Genomic DNA, 21,430 nt, shown 5'->3' with positions numbered 1-21,430 from the left:
ATGCACAGATGATGTACAACACATAAAAATGCGAGGTTGTCCACATTGGCAGCAAAGAAATGGCTGCCAAATTATTGTCTGAATGGCGATAGATTGGCAAAGGTAGAGGCCCAATAACACGTGGGTATCCTTGTAGACAGGTCGCTGAAAGTAAGCATGCATGTCCTGTAAACAAGGCAAATGGTTTGTTGGCCTCATAGCAACAAGATTTAATACAGGAGTAGGGTTGTCTTGCTGCAATTATACAGGACCTTGGTGAGAATGCACCTGGAGTACTGCATGCAGTTTTGGGTTCTTGATCTGAAGAAGGATGTTTAACTATGGAGAGAGTGCAACAAAGGTTTACCAGACTGATTCCTGGGATGAGAGAACTAATGTATGAAAAGAGACTGGATCGGTTAGAACGGAATTCACTGGAGTTAAGGAGGAGGAGGAGGGGAGTCTCAAAAATCCAACAAAATTCAACAGGGCTTAACACAGGATGGATGTTCCTGATGATGGGAAATCCAGAACCAAGGATCACAGTCTACAGATACCAAACAAGCCATTTAGAACAGAAATGCGAAGAAATTTTGTTACCCAGAGAGTTGTGAGCCTGTGGAATTCCCTTCCACAAAGAGTGATTGAGACCAAAACGTTGGATGTTTTCAAGAAGGAGATAGATACTGTCCTTAGGGCAAAAGTGATCAAAGGGTTTGGGCAAAAACAAGAACAAGGTGCTGAGTTGGATGATCAGCCATCATTACATTACATGGTGGAGCAGATTGAAAGCTGAATAGCCAACTCCTGTTCTTATTTGTTGTGTTTTTACATTCCACATATTGCAAACCACACATTATATTCAACTGATCTTTACTGCAGGTCTTAAAATTAAACCCACTTCTCTTACGTTAACTTTATTCTACTTCACTTCCCCTACTTACATGATTTGATTCTCTTGCCCTAACTTTCACTTTTCCTGTTATTTTCTAGTTAATCCCATTCATCAAAAACACACATTTTCTTAATACGAACCAATCAACCCATCACTTCCCTGTGACATGATTCATTTTTCTCCCTCCAGTTGTGTGTTCTACTGGATCTGCAACTACTGAACCAGGTATCCTCTTTTACAGCTGTGCGGAGGCTGAAATGCTGCGCCCCTGATTCTGGGCTTCAATATATTCTTTGCTACCTCCTCTCTTGGTGTTGCGTTGAAGCTGACGTTGTCAAAATAAATGGAGAACACAAAGCCGCAAACCTTTTGTTTGCACCATGATTTACATCAAAGTTGGATTTCCTTCCACAAAACTACATTGACTTCATCTGATCATCTTGAGCTTCTCCAAATATTGTTATTATTTCTTTAACAATTGGTTCTAACATTTTACCTATGACATGTGTCAAGTCAGCAGCCCTGTAGTTTCCTGCTTCTCCCCCTCCTTTTTTGAATGAAGGAATTATATTCATTATCTAACCTAATGGGACCATGAATCTAGGGCATTTTGGAAAATTAAAACCAATGCATCAACTCTCTCATTAACCATCTCTTTGAAGACCTTCGGATGAAGTCCTTCAGGACCCAGATGCTTCTCAGCTCACAGTTCCAAAGATTTATGCAGCATCACTCCCATGGTTCCACCCTCCCTTCCATTTCCTGATTTAGGGCTACTCTCGTATGTGACTTGCATCATCTACAGTATTATGTAGACTAATGCAAAATACTGGCTAAATTCATGTACCATCTCCTTATTTTGTGTCATTAATTATCCAGCCTAACTTTCTAAATGACTTAATTTTTTTTCTGGTTAGCTTTCTCCCATGCTCTAATTTCTCTCCCTCCATTAATTATTGGTGATACTTGGCAGTTTTAAAACATTTTTTCAAATTTCAATATTCTGAACTGCCACCTCTCTGCACAATTATATGCCATTTAAGTTGAATACCATTTTTAACTTTAAGTTAACCATGATGGTGGGCCATCCTTGGAATTTTACATACACATTGAAATATGTCTATTGTGTATTGTGAAATATCCATGAAATGTCTGTCATTGTATCTTTACTGGGCCTATTTTTTCATCCAATTCATCATTTCACTTTAGCCAGCTCTCATCTCATGCCCCCATAAATGTCCTTATTCAAGTTTGACAAAACAGTCTGTTACCTACTCCTCTCCTCCTCAAACCAAAAACAAAATTTGATCACATTATGGTCAGTGTAGCCTCGAGGTATCTTCACTATGAGATAATTAATTATCCTATCTCATTGCACAATACTACATCTAATATAGCCTGCTTTCCTATCAGCTCCAAAATTTGCGAAATTGAGAAAATGTCCGAAACTCGAGACTACGTCTGGCCATGTGTCTTTTCCATTGGATATGTACTTAAAGTGTCCCATGAGTATCATCATGCCTTTCTGACAAGCTCACGTTATTTCTTCCTTTAGCGCCACCGTATGTAGATGCTGTTAAGGGGCGTGTGCACTACTCGTACAGGTTGACTCTCAGATTCATACCCCTGATTCCTTCCTGTCTGGCTATCACTTTACTTGTTAATTCCTTTTTGCCTCAACTCTGCTCTTAGATTTGTCACATCTTCCCCACCCCACTATTTCACTTTAAATCTTCTCCACTCCCCTAGCTATAATAATTGTCAAAAGCACTGGCCCCAGCACGATTCAAGTGGAGACCATTCCATTGGTCCAGATGCCACTTTTCTCCGTATTAGTGCCAATGTTTCATGAACCGGAACCCCGTTCTCCCACCAGTAGTCTTTGAGCCATACATTTATCTTTCTAATCTTATTTACCCTCTGCAAATGTGCACTAGGTTCAGGTAATAACAGATTTGATTCTGCTTATTTTTGTGCCCAATTCCTCAGTGACTGTGCAGAACCTTCTTTGTCCGATGCCATTAGTACCTACGTGTGCAATGAATTCTGGGCGCCCATATCTCAATCCAAGCTCCTCCTCAACTGGAAGCAAATATCCCAAGCCTGAGCACCAGTAAGCTGGCTGAACCCTTACACTTTGTTGCTGAGAAGTCTGTCAGTACCCCATACTACAATGTCCACGACAATCACTACGTTCCTTCTTAGTCCCACCATGAGTATCTTCCTGCACCATGATGCTATAGTTATAACATCATTCCTGCAGAACCCAGACAGGCTGAAAGAACTTCAAACCTGCTGGACAAATTCCAAAAATCTGGGTCCCTGTACATGTCTCATTTGCAGTCTCGGACACATTGATTCAGTAAGATAATACTACCCTCAGAGCTGTGACTGCCTCCTGGTATAAAGAAATCAAGATAATTCACCCCCTTTCTTGATACATTGCAAGGCCTGTTGCTGAGGGTCCTGCTTTACGTCTGGACTGTTCAAACTTCAAACATCATCTGCAGACAGGTTTGCTGTGGACCAAACTGGCGTCGAGGAATTCCCACATGCTGCAACGATAACACACAAACTGTCCTATCATCTTCAATGTGTTCAACTTGATATTTGGTTGTGTTTTTGTACATTTTACTCACCATAGCTGTTGCTATATTATTTTTAATCCAAGCAACAGGATAACCTTTAATCACTTCTTAGATACGCAACAATTAACCAGCTTCGCCTGTTTTACAGAATCAAAGTAAATGATTACTCACCAAAAAGAGTACAATTTCATGATATTATTTCCCAGTATTATCTGTTTTCTTCGATTCACCCTGGCAACAATCATTTTGAAAAAGCTAACTTTGGAAAATATGTCTATACCATTAGAAGAGAATAATAAAAATAAATCCAACTGCATACAGTCTTGAAGATGTGATTTGTTGTCAAAGCAAGATATTAAAGATCACTGCTAAACCACGAAGCTTATAAAAAGATTTCAATCATTAGGTTAATTTCAAAGTCCATCATACCTATCAAAGCTGTGGTGAAACGGTTCAGGGACAAAGGTTCCTCATACACAGGTCCATCATGGCCAAACGCTATCTCACTCCTCACAAAGTCACTAAAAAGTAAAAACAAACAAACAAGTTACTTACATTTTGATGAAACTGCCCTTCTGTTTTCTCCATTTGTCAGCATATACTACAAACAGAGCCATTAACAATTTGAAGTGCTGTTAATTCCAGTTTCTGTTCACAATTTGAAAGTCTATTTAATCATGTACCACATTTAGGACCATGTGCATGCATGTTCCCAAATGAATGTGCAATTATCCATTGGAATCAGCAAACACTGCCTTATATTTAATGCCAAGTGATTTTGATTTTTTAAGAGGATGGAGTCACTCTTTCGGTGTCTTTGAGTTTGCAGAAGGTAGATGAATAGAAGGTACTTGGATTTTGCAAGGGTGGGGAGGGTTTTAAGGCGACCTGACTTGTGCTGATAGAGGACCAACATTGGCACATCAGGGTAAATGGCCTCCTTCTGTGTTATAACATTCTACGAGTCTCTATGAACATCTTAGTTGAGGCCAGCAGTTATGGCCCATATCTACATGAAAACCGAAACAACTGCAGATGCTGTCAATCAGAAACAAAAACAGAAGTTACTGGAAAAGCTCAGCAGGTCTGACAGCATGTGTGAAGAGAAATCAAAGATAACGCTTTGGATCCAATGACAGTTCTTCAACACCAGGTCACTGGATCCGAAACTTTAACTTTAATTTCTCTTCACAGGCGCTGCCAAACCTCCTGAGCTTTTCTAATAACTTGCGTTTTTGCTTGTGCCTCATATCTATTTGTCAAGGCAATAGTTGTAGACTGTACTTATTCAAGAGCACAGCTTATGTAACTTAGGTTGTCACGAAGTAGGAACTTGCAAGGTATTGACCCAGTTGTAATGAAGGGATGACATTTTCAAGTCCGAAGGTGAGAGATGTGAAAGTTGGTGGTGGAATTGTTGTGTCTGTTCCTTTGTCATTCTTGGCATTAGAGTTCATGAGTATGGGAGGTACTGTTAAGGCAGGCATGCAAATTAGTAACATGCATAAATGCATTAGTAAAATACTATATATTGCAGTTATGATGTACCATTGAAGGAAATGTGTTTAAAATGCAAGATGGGTGCCCATTAGATTGATGAAAGCATTGCTGGAGCTACAGTCATTCAGGTTAAGTGGAGAGCATTCAACTATATCCCCAATTTCTGCATTTAAGGAAACATGAACGGAGTCATTTGCTGCAGAACACTGAATTTAGTTTGCTTTTGTTGCTACAGTATTTTTTTTGACTGATTCAGTTAAGTACCAAAGATCACATTGGAAAGTGAGCCCTTGCTCCCGAAAAGTACAAGTATCTGCTTCATGTTTAAGTGGCTACAGTAAATCCATGTCAAACAGAAGCCCTTGCCATCACATTTTGGCTTAAGCAATGTATCATTTGTTTCCATGTCATCGATGCAAAGTGGCTGAATAAACACTTCCAGAATAAAGATGGTTGGCTGTGACTGAAGCCCCAAATGGACAACCACCAAATAATTAAGTAAAAGTATGTCAGATACATTTTAGAAGTAGACCACATTGTCATGAGCACTTCACACAAGCCTATTAACAGTAAATAGATCAATCTTTGTTCTTTCTTAGGCAGCTTCACATAAAAAAGGATGACTTGCTTCTACACTAAAAAGGAGTTCTTTGATGAGCGAAGAGTCACATAGACAATCCACAGCTTAGGTCACAACTGGGCCAGGGCTTCCCGAGTGTCCAGAGTTATGATGCACATTTTCAAGGAAGGTTTGAAGGTGTCTTTGAAGTGCTACCAATGCCACCAATTGGCTTGCTAATGCAGTGAAATCTTCCAGCAGAATGCTCTTTTTGGGAGTCTCATGTCAGACTATGTGGCGATGAAATAGTGCTGATCAAGCATGGTTAATGTTTTGATTCTGGCTGGGCAAGAGCACGCATGTTGGTGCCTCTATCCTGCCAGTCAATTTGCAAAGTCTTGTGCAAGCAGTGCAAGTGGCACCACTCCAAGGTTTTGAGATGCCTGTTACTTACAGTTCACATGTCTGAGTCATGGGTATGACCAAGAGCATGGTGCTGGATTTTATATTCTGGTATTCAAAAATACTCTTCCGCAGGCAACCAAAGGTTGCACTAGCATCTGAAAACTGTACTGAGCCTCGATTGCTGCCCTTGTTGTCTGTAATATCCCAAGATTTGTTAAGTGGTCCACTTTATCCAAGACTTTCCAATGGATAATGATGGGGGCAGTACTGCAGTGCATCTAAAGACCAAGAACAGCATTAGCGATATGACATAATCTTGCTTGATCTGGTTCTAAACAAGAATTGGGTCAGTGGTGAATCCATTGCTTAGGTTCACACTTGCATCTTATCACGGAACAGGCAGAAGACAGAGACAAACTTTTGGGCAGCCGAAACAGAAGACAACATTCCACAAAACCAGACAATGCCCAAGGCCTTTGCGAAGTCAAGGCTATAAATAAGAGTTGGATATGTATTCTGCAGTTCTCCTCTAGTTATATCATAAACATCATATTCATTGTGCCAGTCAGAGGGTGAAATCTGCATTGTGACTCTGGAAGGAACTGTTCAGCCATACAGAGACAATGATTCACGAGGGTCCTAATGGGTGAAACTTCTGCAGTTATTCTTGCAATATTTCCCTATCTCCATTGTTACTCTTAGGGTTGCCCATGACTGAGCAGCCCATGGGTGACAATAGTTACAGCGCTTGGGAAAGTATTTACTTAATGTAGTCTTCACAAGTAGAACAATCACAGCTCTGTAGATTCAAGGTTACTAGATGAGATGGAATATGTAGCTGCAATTGCTTACACAAAAGACATAGCTAAGAACATTTCACACTAATTAGCTGTTTCGTTGAATTACTTAACCAATCTGTTACAATACTAAGAGTATGTTTTAGTTAAGATCCTTCATTTAATCACAGATATAGATTCTGCAGTAGTTATAGATCCACCTTTAAACAAAAAAAAATCACTAAAAACATCAGAGGAAAAGATTCAAACCAGTTTCAGCCAATAAAGTCATCCCCCATATCATTACAGGGAGAAATGACTTAGAGATTAACAGACATTGCAATGTGCATTAAATGAACACATTAAGACACAACTTGTTAGTTAAACAATTCTAACATTAGGTTTAACCACATAACTTTTGTTTCTCCTGTAATGAGGAATTTAAAAATGTCCTGAAGTGATAGGCAAATATCCAATTAATGTGGTGCAGCTGGCAAAATTCTACCTGAATACAGCATCCATTGTGAAAAGCCTCAAGATGATAAGGAAGTATGGAAAAACATCATGAAGGACAGGGGTGGACCACAAAGCTATCCATCGCTTTGTTGTTAAATGCATGGAAATTGCTGAGGCTAGCGTGAACTGTATCAGATGCTGTACCAGACAGCCAATTATAAATGGATAACTTGGCGTTGCTGACCAATAGTAAACTAAGAGGGGACATGTGCGCTCTCAGCTTCAAGTGGAAAAATTAAAAGACATTCTGAAGCTTTTTGTGTGCCATATTACTCTGGAGTATGAAGCTTTAAATCGCAATAAAACTTAGCCAAAACCACCCCAAAACTTGGACTCTCCTTGGAAAATATGAGATCAAACAGTTACCACAGTTAGCCCTTTCAAATGGTCACAATTAAAACATGAATTTCCTGGCATACGCTCTTGCTTCCCATTAAGGCAAATTAGGGACATGTAATTACACAACCCGTATTTATAAATTAATGGTTTGGCAGGAATTCCACCTACTCAAGATGCCTTGTTGTTCTTGAGCTGATGAATTACTTTTTTACCTCACTCTGGGTAGGGGTTTTATGGACAAAGCGACATGTAGTACACTGTGAGATGGAATCAAGGACATTCACACTGAAGACAGATTCTGCATTAAGAAGATCCTCAAGCTGCTTTTTCCAGTGGTAACCAAGCAATGATATTTTCAGTCTGATGATCCAACAGCAACAAAAGCATCTTTTCAGATCAACCATGCAAAAACAGACAGGAAGTTACAGGCTTTACTGCAGACTTCCTCAATCAGGCAGTTATGGAGTCCACAAAATCAGATTTGAAACTCCAGAGCAAAACACTGGCTGGACAACCCCAAAGCTGCTAATTAGTTAGCTGAAAATTAATCAAAAGAAACAAAGATGCACCTAGAGACAACAGACTTTTTCCTGTCAATTTCCCCATGCCTACCACAATAATCGCTGTCATCCAGATTCCCAATGCTCAACACTAATTAAATATCCCTTGTAGCCAGTACAGACAACTAGCAGCCAACAGCACCAACACATCTCAAGCGCACAATTGCAGAGGAAATCTGGATTGGATTCTGCAGAAAAACACACACAACCATGCTCATTCAAAAAACACAAAAGAATGAATAATAATTAATCAAGATAACACTGGATGTACACCTGAAGAGGGTAGTATTATTTCAGGAAGGCACTGAACTAACTATTTGGTACTTTAGACTTGGCCTCTTAAAAACTATTTTTGGCTTTTGGTTAACATTTCTCCCCTTTGATTAATATCAGCATTTCTTTTGTAATTTTCCTCCTTTTGCTTACCTATTCTGACTGGTCTTTGCAAACATCTTTCCCCAATTACGACCACCATAACTTTCCTCCATTTATTAATGCATGTAGGTTTTGATGCACCACTTCTCTGCTTTTCTGTCACTGACGTCCCTTTGCAGTTTTAATTTCTAAAATGATGCCTTTTTGGTTCATCATTTAGAGAGTTCAGGGTGCTCCGATAAATGAATCTCAAAATTAGCATGCATGTACAACATGTAGTTAAGGCGGCAAATGTTAGGCTAGCATTTTTTATAAATGGAACAGAACATGAAAAAGTCGGCCAATTTTAATGCAGCTGTTCAGGTCGTTGATGAGAACGCATTTAGAGAATATTGTGTGCAGCTTTAGTCACGTTATTTGAAAAAAGAACGTAATTTTAGTATGGGCAGTTCATCACTTGATTCATTCCTGTGATTAAAGACTCATCTTAGGAAGGAAGGTTGAATAAGGTCGCCCTATATCGACTGCAGTTTAGAATAATGAGAGGTGAATAGTGGAGCAGGCTCAAAGGACTGAATTATCTAAACCTGCTCCAAAGCCCTTTTTTTGGGTTCACTGATTCTGAAAGAGCTAGTAATTTCTCAGCACATTTATAATTTTTTGGTAATAATTTTCTTACTTATTTTTATCAAGTATACTTCAGTATCTTGGCAGAATTGTTGCTCAGCACAAGCAACAGGATTCACATTAAGTGGAACAAAAATATTTAAGAACATAGAACATATGCATCAGTGTTTACTGCGGAGGTGGTCATGGAAGATAATACAATGTAGGGAAATAGATGGTGACATCTTGAAACATGTCCATATTACAGAGCAGCAGCTGATTTGGAGGTGCCAGTGTGATGTAAAGTTAAAAATCACAATACCAGGTTATAGATGAACAGGTTTATTTGGAATTCAACAATAATCTGATGAAGCAGCAGCACTCTTAAAGCTTGTGCTTCCAAAAAAACCTGTTGGGACTATAACCTGGTGTTGTGTGATTTTTAACAGTGGTGGTGGTGCCGGATGTCTTGAAATGCATAAAACTGGATAAATTCCCTGGACATGATCAGGTAAATGTGTGGGAAGCTAGAGACATGATTGCTGGACCCCTTGCTGAGATATTTGTATCATTGATAGGCACAGAGGAGTTGCCAGAAGACTGGAGATTGGCCAACATGATGCCACTATTTCAGAAACGTGGTAAGGGAACTACAGACTGGTGAATCTGATGTTGGTGGTGGGCAAGTTGTTGGAGGGAATCCTGAGGGACAGGATTTACATGGACTTGGAAAGGCAAGGACTGATGAGGGATAGTCAACATGGCTTTGTGCGTGAGACATCATGTCTCACATACTTGATTGCGTTTTTTGCAGAGGTAACAAAGAGAATTGATGAAGGCAGAGCGGTGCATGTGATCTAAAAGGACTTCACTAAGGCATTCGACAAGGTTCCACATGGTAGACTGGTTAGCAAGGTTAGATCTCATGGAATACATAGAAGACTAGCCATTTGGATAAAGAACTGGCTCGACGATAGAAAACAGAGGGTGGTGGTGGAGGGTTGCTTTTCAGACTGGAGGCCTGTAACCAGTGATGTGCCTCAAGAATCAGTGCTGGGTCCACTGCTTTTCATCATTTATATAAATGATTTGGATGTGGACACAGGAGGTATAGTTAGTAAGTTTACAGATGACACTAAAATTGGAGGTGTCATGGACAGCAAAGGTGGCTACCTCAGAGTACAACAGGATCTTGATCAGGTGAGCCAATGGGCTGAGGATTGGCAGACAGATTAATTTAGTTTAATTTAGACAAATAGGAGTTGCTGCATTTTGGAAAGGCAAATCAACACAGGACTTATACACTTAATGGTAAGGTCTGGGGAGTGTTGCTTAACAAAGAGACCTTGGAGTGCAGGTTCATAATGCCTTGAAAGTAGAGTCCTAGGTAGATAGGATAGAGAAGGCACATTTGGTATGCTTTCCTGCATTGGTCAGAGCATTGAGTATCAGAGCTGGGAGGTCATGTTGTGGCCATACAGGACATTGGCTAGGCCACTTTTGGAAATGATGTGCAATTCTGGTCTCCCTCCTATTGGAAGGATGCTGTGGAACTTGAAAGGGTTCAGAAAAGATTTACAAGGATGTTACCAGGGTTGGATGATTTGAGCTATAGGGAGAGGCTGAATAGGCTAGGGCTTCTTTCCCTGGAGACTGAGGGGTGACCTTGTAGAGGTTTATACAATCATGAGGGTAAGTAGACAAGATCTTTTCCCTGGAGAGGGTGTGTCCAGAACTAGAAGGCATAGGTTTAAGGTGAGAGGGGGAAAAATATGGGACTAGAATTGGTTAGGATATCTGGTTGGCATGGGCGAGTTGGACTGAAGGTTGTGTTGAAATATGTGTTGCTGGAAAAACGCAGCAGGTCAGGTAGCATCAAAGGAGCAGGGGAATTGACGTTTCGGGCATAAGCCCTTCTTCATTCCTTATGCCCGAAACGTCGAATTTCCTGCTCCTTTGATGCTGCCTGACTTGCTGCGTTTTTCAGGCAACACAGTTTTCAGCTCTGATCTCCAGTATCTGTTGTCCTCACTTTCTCCTCCCTGAAGGGTGTGTTTTCATGCTGTACATCTCTTTGACTCTGTTTTAAGAGCAAGGGCCAGGAATCAGCAATTTAGCACAAGAGCCTGCTCCACCATTTAATACGGTTCACAGCTGATCTCATATCTGCCACTTTCCCATCTGCTCCCAATAATCCTTTGACCCAGTATGAATTAGAAATCTCTCTCCTCCTCACATTTATTCAGTGTCCTGGTATCTACTGCACTCTGGGACAGTGAATTCCACAAATTCACCATTCTTAGAGAGAAGTAAATCCTCCACATTTCCAGTTTGAATCTGCCAGCCCTTAGCTTAAAACATTGGCTCTCATTCTAGATTGCCCCACAAGGGGAAACATCTGCTCTACATCGACTTTGTCAATCCCATTTAGCATCTTACGAGCTCAAGGAGATTTTCTCCATCCTTCTAAACTCCAGTGTAGATTTAAACTGCTCAGTCTCTCCTCAGAAATCACTACTTTCAACTGTGCAACTGGAAGATTAAATCTAGAACTACACTGTATATTAATTTTTTGTTGTATGTTGTGAATGGATTGAAGAACTCCGTTCACATGGTTGAGGACACAGGTAGGAGCCAGATTCGAAGTGGCTTTCTAAAACAGAATCACAAAATTGTACTGACTGAGCAAGCAAGTCTGACAAGGATTGCCTAAAGATTTGCAGTTCAGATGCCAGTTCTCGTGGTTGTGGATATATTTGCCGAGCTGGGAAGTCTGCAAATCAACCTCCTACCTTGGCGAACAAACCCACAATTATGCTAACTCCTTCACAATTGCACTCCTTTTGTATGATTAGGTCCACAAAATACAAATCTAATAGAGATCCCTATGCTCTGTATACTAAGAATGTTTTCCAGATAACTGTAAATTTAGGATAGCCACTTAACATACAACCTTCCCAGCACAGCATCTGACTCAATGATTACATGCACAGGTAGTTATTTGGTCAAAAGTTCACATCCATTTCTTTTAAGAGTAATTCAGCAACTTCCAATGTCTCATGAGAAAATCAAAACTATTTAACTTCAGGTGCTTGTCCAAATCTCTTTTGAAAGCCACATTTAATCTCCCTTTACCACACAGAAAGAATTGTTTCAGTTCACAACCACTGAGTGCACCACAAAGTTATTCTTTGCCTCAAGGCCACACTCTCCACTTTAGTTTGAGGCAGTATGGTGTCTCAGTGGTTGGCGCTGCTGCCTCACAGCACTTGCGATCGGAGTTCAATTCCACCCTTGGGCAACTGTGTGTGTAGAGTTTTCCCATTCTCCCTAGTACCTGCTTGGGTTTCCTCTAAATGTTTGATTTTGCCACATAGTTCAAAGACAGCTGGTTAGGTACAGTCAAGATTAGAGTGGTGCTGGAAAAGCACAGCAGGTCAAGCAACATCAGAGGAGCAGGAAAATCAAGACTCTAATCTTTACTCTAATCTCCAGCATCTGCAGTACCCACTTCTGCCTGGTTAGGTACAGTGCCCATACTAAATTGCCCATAGTGGTCAGGGATGTACAGGCTAGGTGGAATAGCCATGGGAAATGCAGAGTTATAGGGTAGGGGGTGGATCTGAGTGGGATGCTTTTCAGAGGGTTGGTGGGAACTTGACTGGCCGAAGGGCTTCCACACTGAAGGGATTCTATGATTCTAACTCCAGGTCTATTAGTATGTACCTTCTATCTCACCTCAGGTTTTCAACTCTGCCATCAAATGCAATCGTTAGTTTGTGTTCTGTCCATATTTGTGTGAATTCCCAAAAGTTTTATCCAGTCTCCTTTCAGTCTTGGCCTCTGGAAGCATGCAACTAAATCTTTGTTTTCTTAAAACTTCACCCCTGAATTTATTCCCCAAAGCTTTTATGCACCTTTACATGCATCCTGAGATGCAGGATCCACATCTGGGCACAATACTGCAGAATTTGCTGAATTTAGACTTATTGGTGATTTCTCATAGATGGCTTCCTTTTACACGCAAGCACAGTAATCTCAATGCCTTTTTTAACACTTTCTTAACCAACTGCTTCCTTCAACATTTTCTGCAGAGACCTTCAGCTATCACTGTTCCTGCGCTTAGTTTATAACTGTATCTTTCACTTTAAGTTATCTTTCACCATTCTTCCAGCCAACATGATTTATTTCACATTTAGAATCCCTACAGTGTAAAGAGGGGCCATTTGGCCCATCGAGCCTGCACTGGCCCTCTGAAAAGCATCCCACCCAACTTACCCTATCCCCCATAATCCCACATTTACTGTGGCTAATCCACTTATCCTGCATACCCATGGATAACTTCAGAGCAATTTAACATGGTTAAATCGGATTGGATTGCAAAATGGCAATCTTTGGACTGTGGGAGGAAACCACAGCACCCAGCAGAAACCCACACAGATACTGAAAGAGCATCTGGACAGTTACCCAAGGCTGCGATTGAACTTGGGTCCCTGGTGCTGTGAGGTAGATATGCTAACCAGTGCCACTGTGCCGCACCTCTCTACACCAAATTTCACTTGTTACTTACCTACCCAAATGACCAGCATGGTTTGTTCTTCTGAAGTCTATCATAGACTTTTTCATAGAGTTTGCAATGCTTCCTAGTTTTGGGACTGCAAATTTTAAAATGTTTCCCTAAACATTCAGGTCCAAGTCATCAACATACATTAAGAAAAGCAATTATCCTAGTACTCACCCCTGGGGAACACTGGCACATGTTTTCCTTCAGTCCAAACAAAAATCTGTTCATAACTGTCCTGTTTCTTGTCAGTGAACTGTGTAGCTGTCTATGCAGCCTCTTTCTCTTTTATTCCATGATTTATTGATGAAGCTGTTTAATGCCAGTGAATCAAAGGCCTTTTGAAACTCTGTGTACGCAATATTTCATACCATAATTTTGTCCTAGTTTATCATTTTAAAACATTTTCATAACACAGATATTAAGAGAAATGGAAGATTATGGCTAGTTCCCTTGCAATTTCCATACTTTCTGCCCTTTGCACTCTCTATTGTATTCTATCCAATCTGGGCAACTTAGCAACTTCTAAACACAACCAGTGTTTTAAATAAATTTGGCTAAATTTTAGCTAATTTAGTCACTGGATAAGTTATCAGTCCCTTCTCACACCATCTTTTAACTTCCATTTGACATTCCCACTATTCACTAGAGTCAGGCTGGATTTTCACTCATATTACCAATCTGACACATCATATGCATCTTTCGCTGGTTCATTGCGCTCTCCTTTTGTCACCAAGGAAGCATAAATATTTTGTCACTTGTGGTAATGGGTTAACTGTACTCAAACCATAGCCTCCTTAAAGGGAACCCAGTGCATCCTTTTCACAATGCCAATCTTGCAATCCAATCCGATTTAATTAAAATCAGCCCCACGTCAATTAAGTACTTTTATCAAAGATGCTGTTATTCTTTTTCCAGAGCTGATTTGATCTTGTTACCATTCAACAAATGTTCCCATCATTCCCCGGAACCAGGTCCTGGTTCAGTAAGAAATGTTGAGATAACTTTCCTGACTGGAGTTCTTCTCCCGCCCATTGAATTAATGTCTCACCTTATATTAGGACAAATCAACACCACTCATGTAGCCACTCTGCACTTCTTTCTTCTAATCTCATCGTACATTGCCTCTTCTATTTTTGCCTCGTTTGTATCAGTAGTGTAATGGTATCTCCACTGTTTCCAGACACTCCCTAGCCCTAAGCAGAATCCATGATGCAAGCACCAAGACAACAGCATACTGTCCTAAACTGAAATTTGCACCACATAAATGGCCTAACTTGAGAATACTTAGCAGCACTGTTTTCCCAACCTTTTGCCTGCTTCAGTGACACAGCTGAGTCACTGAGACGCTACTGATTCAGTTACAGAATCATAGAAATCTACAGCACAGCAAAGGGCCATTTGACCTACCGAGTCTGCATAGGTCAAAAACAAATCACTTAAGTCACCCCAATTTATTTTCTAGCACTTGGTCTATAGCCTCATAGCCTTGGTATTACAAATGCACATCCAAATAATTCTGGATGCACCCATCAGATATGTCAGCCCCCTCAGAAACGTAGGATGAGATGCCCTCAGGGAAATCGTGCATTTCTTGCCTTACTCTTCTTGACTATCTGGCAGTCATCCTTACTTACTACATTGATCGGTTGCAGCAGCAGCTGGAAACACTGAGGACCAAACAGGAGGCAGAGTGTGGAATAGGTAGTAGCTTCAGTGAGGTGGTCACATCACAGGCACAGTATGGTAAATGGGTGACTGCCAGGACTGGCTATCTCCCTCTCAAAGTAGTTTATCATTTTGGATATTGTTGGGTGGGATGGGGAGGGGATGTGAATAGCCTCTCAGCGAAAACAGCAGCAGCCTGGTCTTTGGCAACACAACTGGATCTGCTGGAAGGCAGGGTATGGCAGTCCAAGGAAGCAATTGTGACAGGAAACTCTCTGGTCATGGGCAGAGACAGGCATTTCTGCAGTCATGATTGATATTTTAGGATGGTGTGTTGTATCCCTGGTGTCACGGTCAAGAACATTTCAAAGCATAAGCAGCCAGAGGTGTTTATACACAGTGATACCAGTGACACAGGAAGAAAAAGGGATGAGATCCTGCAAAGTGAATGTAGGGAGTAAGGGAGGTTAAAAATCAGGACCTCAAGGGTAGCAATGTCTGGATTGTGTGTGAGCAAGAGTAGGAATACAAAGATAGGATAGAAGAATGTGTGGCAGAAGAGCTGGTGCAGGTGGCAGGGATTAAAACCTTGGATTACTGGATTCTCTTCTGGGGAAGAAGTGATTTCTTCAAGAGGGATGGGTTGCAACTGAACTGGAGGAGAGATTTGGTGGTGAGATTTGCTAGTTCTACTCTGGAGGGGTTAAACTCATCTGGCAGTGGGGTAAGACCCTAAACAGTCATGAGACAAGAGAGAAATTGGAGGCTGGTATAGAAGTTAAAGAAAGCAAGTTAAATAGCCAGGCAAGGGCATGGCAGAGAACGAGGGAAAGACTGATGAATTAAACTGCATTTATTTCAATGCAAGAGGTCTGACAGGTAAGGCAGATGAACTCTGGATGGGCATGGATGAGAACATGGGACTGCGATATCATAGCTATTACAGAAACATGGCTCAGGGAGGGAAAGAACTAGCAGCTCAAGAGAGATGTTATAGGAAGGACTCTGTTGCGGGGGGAGGGGGGGGGTTGTTTTGATATGGGAAAGCATCACAGTAGTGCTTAAAGACGATATTCCTGAGGGATCACCGAGTGAAGCTTTATGGGTGGAACTGAGAAACAGCTATAGGGATGATCATGTTATTGGGATTGTACTAAATGCTACTCAATAGTCAGGGGGAAACAAATATGTAAGGAGATCTCAGATATCTTTAAGAATAATAGGATTCTAATAAGAAGGGATTCTAACGTTCCAAACAGACTGGGACTGTCATAGGGTTAAGGCCTTGGATGGAGAGGAATGTGTTAAGTGCGTTCAAGAAAACTCTACTTGAAAAATAAGGCACAGCAAGTGACTGAGGTGTTAATGGGGAGCACTTTGGGAACAGTGACCATAATCCTTTAAGTTTTAAAATTGTTGTGGTAAGTGGTTGGACTGGTCCACATATAAACTTATAAATTAAGGCAAGGCCAATTTTGAAGGGGCAGATGAATACAAAACTAAGGACATGGTTTAAGCTGAGAGGGGAAAGATTTAAAAGCGACCTGAGTAGCAACTTTTTCTAACAGATGCATATGTGGATCAAGCTGCGAGAAGAAGTGGTCGAGACAAGTACAACAACAACATTTGAAAGACATTACGACAGGTACATGGACAAGTTGGGCCAAAGTGTCTGTTTCCATGCTCTATGACTCAATGACCTGTTGCCTGTACACCCACAGCAATAATATTGGTAAACAAACTATCCATGCAGATTTCAGCCTTGTAGAAGGAATACAAGGCTACACGCAGAGCTACTTCGTATGCATGCAGCATCTAAACACAAGCAGCATTCTGGCATTCTCACATTACCCTATCTCGATTTAATATGTATGGTGATTTACTTACTTCCCTAATACGTTAAGTTGAGGCATTATTTAGCTGAGTTTCAGATACTTCTTGAACTTAAAAGCACAAACAAAACATCAAAGCTCACCAACGAGGCATTTATTTTCGGTCTTGTTATGCCACTCCTAACATGTCACTTTGCTTTTGTGTCTTCAGCCTCAAGGGGGTTGGGAATTTATCTTCCATTGCACAACTCAGGCTCCAGCAGTACCACGCCTGGGCCTGACTGTATTTCTCTCCTATTGCTCTTGGACCTTGCTGTCTCAGCTACAAATCAACTCTTGAGTCTGGCGATATCAGCCACTGCTCCACTCTCAGACCAGCCTTCATCAAGTACAGATTCACTCTTGGGTCTGGCTATATTTCGTGAAGGGTAATAGGGAAATCCCAGGCAATTACAGAGCGGTCAGTCTTATGTCTGTGGTCAGCAAAGTTTTGGAAATAATCCTGAGGGATAGGATTTATGACTATTTGGCAAAGCATAGCATGATTAAAGGCAGTCAGCACGCTTTGAGAGGGGCAGGTCATGCCTCACAAATATTATCATGTTCTTTGAGGAGGTGACAAGACAGGTCAACGAAGGTCGAGCAGTGGATGTGGTGTCTATAGACTTCAGCAACGCATTTAATAAGGTAGGCTCATTCATAATGTCAGGAAGTATGGGATACAGGAAGATTTGGCTATCTGGATTCAGAATTGGTTGGCTGACAGAAGGCAGGCAGTGGTTGTAGATGGAAAGTATTCTGCCTGGAGGTCAGTGTTGAGTGGGGTCCTGCAGCGCTCTGCTCTTCGTTGTTTGGATGAGGTGGTTGAGGGGTGAGTTAGTAAATTAGAAGATGACACAAAGGTTGGAGGTGTCTTCGACAGTATCGAGGGCTATTGCAGGCTGCAGCGCAACACATGCAGAGCTGGGCTGAGAAATGGCAGATGGAGTTCAACCTGGACAAATGCAAAGTGATGCATTTTGGAAGGTCCAACTCGAATGCTGAATATGGGATTAAAGACTGGATTCTTGGCAGTGTGGAGGAACAGAGGGATCTCGGTGCAAAAGTACATAGATCCCTCAAAGTTGCCACCGAAGTGGACAGGGTTGTTAAGAAAGCTTTCATTAACAGGAGGATCGAGTTCAAGAGCCGCATGGTTTTGCTACAGTTCTGAAAGTTCCAAGTGTGATCACACTTGGAATATTGTGTCCGGGTCTGGTCACCCTACTACAGGAAAGATACAGAGGCTTTGAAGAGGGTGCAAAGAAGGTTTACCAGGATGCTGCCTGGACTGGAGGGCTTGCCTTATGAAGAAAGGTTGAATAAGCTCAGACTTTTCTCTCTGGAGAGAAGGAGGAAGAGAGGAGACCTGATCGAGGTATACAAGAGAATTAGACGAATAGATAGATTCAATAGTCAGAGACTTTTCTCCAGGGCAGGACTGACTGGTATGGGGGGGGGGGTCATAGTTTTAAGATATTAGAAGAAAAGTATAGAGGAAACGTCAGAGGGAGGTTCCTTACGCAGCGAGTTGTGAATGCATGGAATGTGTTGCCAGCGGTGGTGGTGGAAGCAGAGTCATTAGAGACATTTAAGCCATTGCCAGACATGCAAATGGATAGCAGTGATTTGAGGGTTGCGTAGGTTAAGTTATTAATTTTACATTAGGATTAAACCTCGGCACAACATCGCGGGCCAAAGGGCCTGTTCTGTGCTGTACTTTTCTATGTCCTATATTGTGCAGAGCTCCAGTCCCAGATCTGATTTTATCACCCTCCTACCTTGCCTCTCACTCTTCCACAGCTTGCTTACAGGACTAACTTTATCATCCACAGGGAGAAAGTAAGGACTGCAGATGCTGGATATCAAGAGTCAAAGGAGGGCTAATGCCTGAAACATCGACTCACCTGCTCCTCAGATGCTGCCTGTCCTGTACTTTTCCAGCATCACATTTTTTGACTTTATTACCCACAGCTCCACCCAGGGCCTGGATTTCTTCATCTGCCACCAGATTCTTTTTAAGTTACTAAAAGTGTTTTTGCTTCTACTGTCCCAGCTGCATTTATTTGTCCACAAATAAGCAAAACATTCTTTCAAAATAGGTGCATTCAACATAACTCTAAACAAGTCACTTAATTTCACCCATTAAACTGGAAGCAGAAATGTAGATGATTATTTCTGCAATCTGATGTATCAAAATGCAAGTGAAGGCAATTCGTCCCCTCAAGTCAAGCATACACGATCATGCCAATCTACTGCAGTCTTCAATTTTTCTCATGTCAGCTAAAAATAACAATCAACTCCTTGATATTACAAAAATCTACCGACCTCCTCTTCAAATACATTCAGAGATCTAAACTCCAAACTAACCAAACTGCCAGGATTTCACAGATATTTGGGATCATCATACACAAATTATGCTCAGTAATGTTTCAATACTTAATGTTGAAACTGATGCTGAAGAAGAAGATTGCATCAAGTGTGGCCAATGCACACTTCCCTGACATGAAATCTAGTTGCTATTTAAAATCATTTAAGAAAACGGAATAGTTTCTATTAAATATCTGACTAATAAGCTTCAGCCTGATTGATTAAGGTCTTTCTTTGAATCCCCATAGGATATTGCAGCAGCACTCTTGGGTTAATCTGCCAGATTTAATTCAATTGTATCTACAATGAAAACAGAAATAATGACAGAAAGGGGAAGAACAATAATAATTTGGAAAAAAACACAGAAAGCAGAACACAAATGAAAAAATAGTTAAGAAACCACCAGAGTCCCATAGGTATTTAAACAAAATCAGTAACGGCACAGAAAAATTTGAACAGAAGCAATATTATCCTTTTAAGCATTCACAGGTGCTTAAAACTTAGTCAAACCTTGTTAGAAGGCGGAGGTCCCTTTAAAAGATTGGATAATTTATTTGTTCCCAAGAGCTTATGAATTAGGTTTACATGTCATTTTCTTATCCTTTGCCCTGTATTCAAAATGACAAACACCTTGGAATAACTTTCATTTTGAGAAACCAGGAACAATGTTGAGCACTCCAATCAGAAGCCCGTATGGTTAGCTAATGAATAAAATTGCCTCCATGTTACCCAATATATCTTGGTTCCAACAAAGATAAACAGCTCCTGCACAGAAATATGACATGTTTCCATTTATCACTTCCAATCCTACTGGCCTGAATGAGAATGTCACTGTTTTTAAGTCAAGACTTAGTGAAAAGAGGACGAGTTTGTGCATAGATCAGATTACTCACATTTTCAAGAGTTAACAACAGTAGCTAGCTCAAACATCAACCAACCTATCCAGAATTTGAACTGTGCTGAAGGCGACAGAAAAGTGCTTAAATCTAGTTCCTTACCTTTAATTTACAGAAAGATTTAATTGAACTACTGAACTAAATATTCTAAAGGTCCTTACCGAGAAATTTGGTGCCCAGCGTATAAAAGTAGAGCAGTCAAAACATATAGATATAGCTGGACCAAATGCTGCCGAGGCAAAGTGAGGAGAACGAGACTTATTATATAACCTGAAAGACATAAAAGACAACAAATTTAATCACCTTAAATAACACTGCAATAACAGAAATACAATAATTGGATTCCTTTAAATGATGTAAGCATCTTGTATTTTTTTTGGAAGCTGATACATATCTCCATTTCTACTTTTATAACAGCCTGATCCAGCAATGTACAACTACTCTTGTCACGAACTAAGTTACTGTCCTTTTGCATTCTTGAATCCTTCCAAAGAAATTAATATGAGGTGTGTCTTGGTCCAAACAGGTTAATTTACTGCAAGATTCTATAAGTCAATCTACATCATAAATGCATTTTGATTAAATGCACTTGGTTCAACTTACACAATTTATCCGTCATAAGGACGTAAATACAACTAGCATCATATTCCCTTATGTTTTAATTTATTAATTTAGAAGACCTCGTTACTATTTCAATTTTTACACTTTCACCACAGCAATGGGTCTCACAGAAAGCATGGCAGACTCTTTCATTTACCCATATCTTTCTCAAAAGATAGGATTAAGTGCCAACTTTGATTTAAAACTGATCCCCTCACTATGATAATGGTCCCTGAGAAGTTCAAATCAATAGATTTTGAGGAGTACTAGTTCACGAGAACAATAAATCATGTTAATTCTGGCTCATCAGGCTACTCCAAAAGCAAAAAAAAAGTGAGCTCTGTTCTTTTGTGAATTACATTCCCC

General features: G+C 40.7%; 1 protein-coding gene across 1 annotated transcript in view; it reads right to left on the bottom strand.

The window, feature by feature from the left end:
• Nucleotides 1-21,430, bottom strand: part of rnf145a (ring finger protein 145a) — a 128,301-nt gene that overhangs the window by 58,496 nt on the left and 48,375 nt on the right. Inside the window, exons 2-3 of the mRNA XM_072591110.1 lie at nucleotides 20,626-20,734; nucleotides 3,892-3,983 (exon numbers count right to left, since the gene is read on the bottom strand). Of these exons, the coding sequence (XP_072447211.1) occupies nucleotides 3,892-3,983; nucleotides 20,626-20,734 (201 nt within the window). The remainder of the gene's footprint in view (nucleotides 1-3,891; nucleotides 3,984-20,625; nucleotides 20,735-21,430) is intronic.

The sequence above is a fragment of the Chiloscyllium punctatum genome, chromosome 20 (genome assembly GCF_047496795.1).
Source record: "Chiloscyllium punctatum isolate Juve2018m chromosome 20, sChiPun1.3, whole genome shotgun sequence".
Lineage (NCBI taxonomy): Eukaryota > Metazoa > Chordata > Chondrichthyes > Orectolobiformes > Hemiscylliidae > Chiloscyllium > Chiloscyllium punctatum.
The sequence above is the reverse complement of the archived record's forward strand: the minus strand, read 5'-3'. Positions and strand labels throughout refer to the sequence as shown.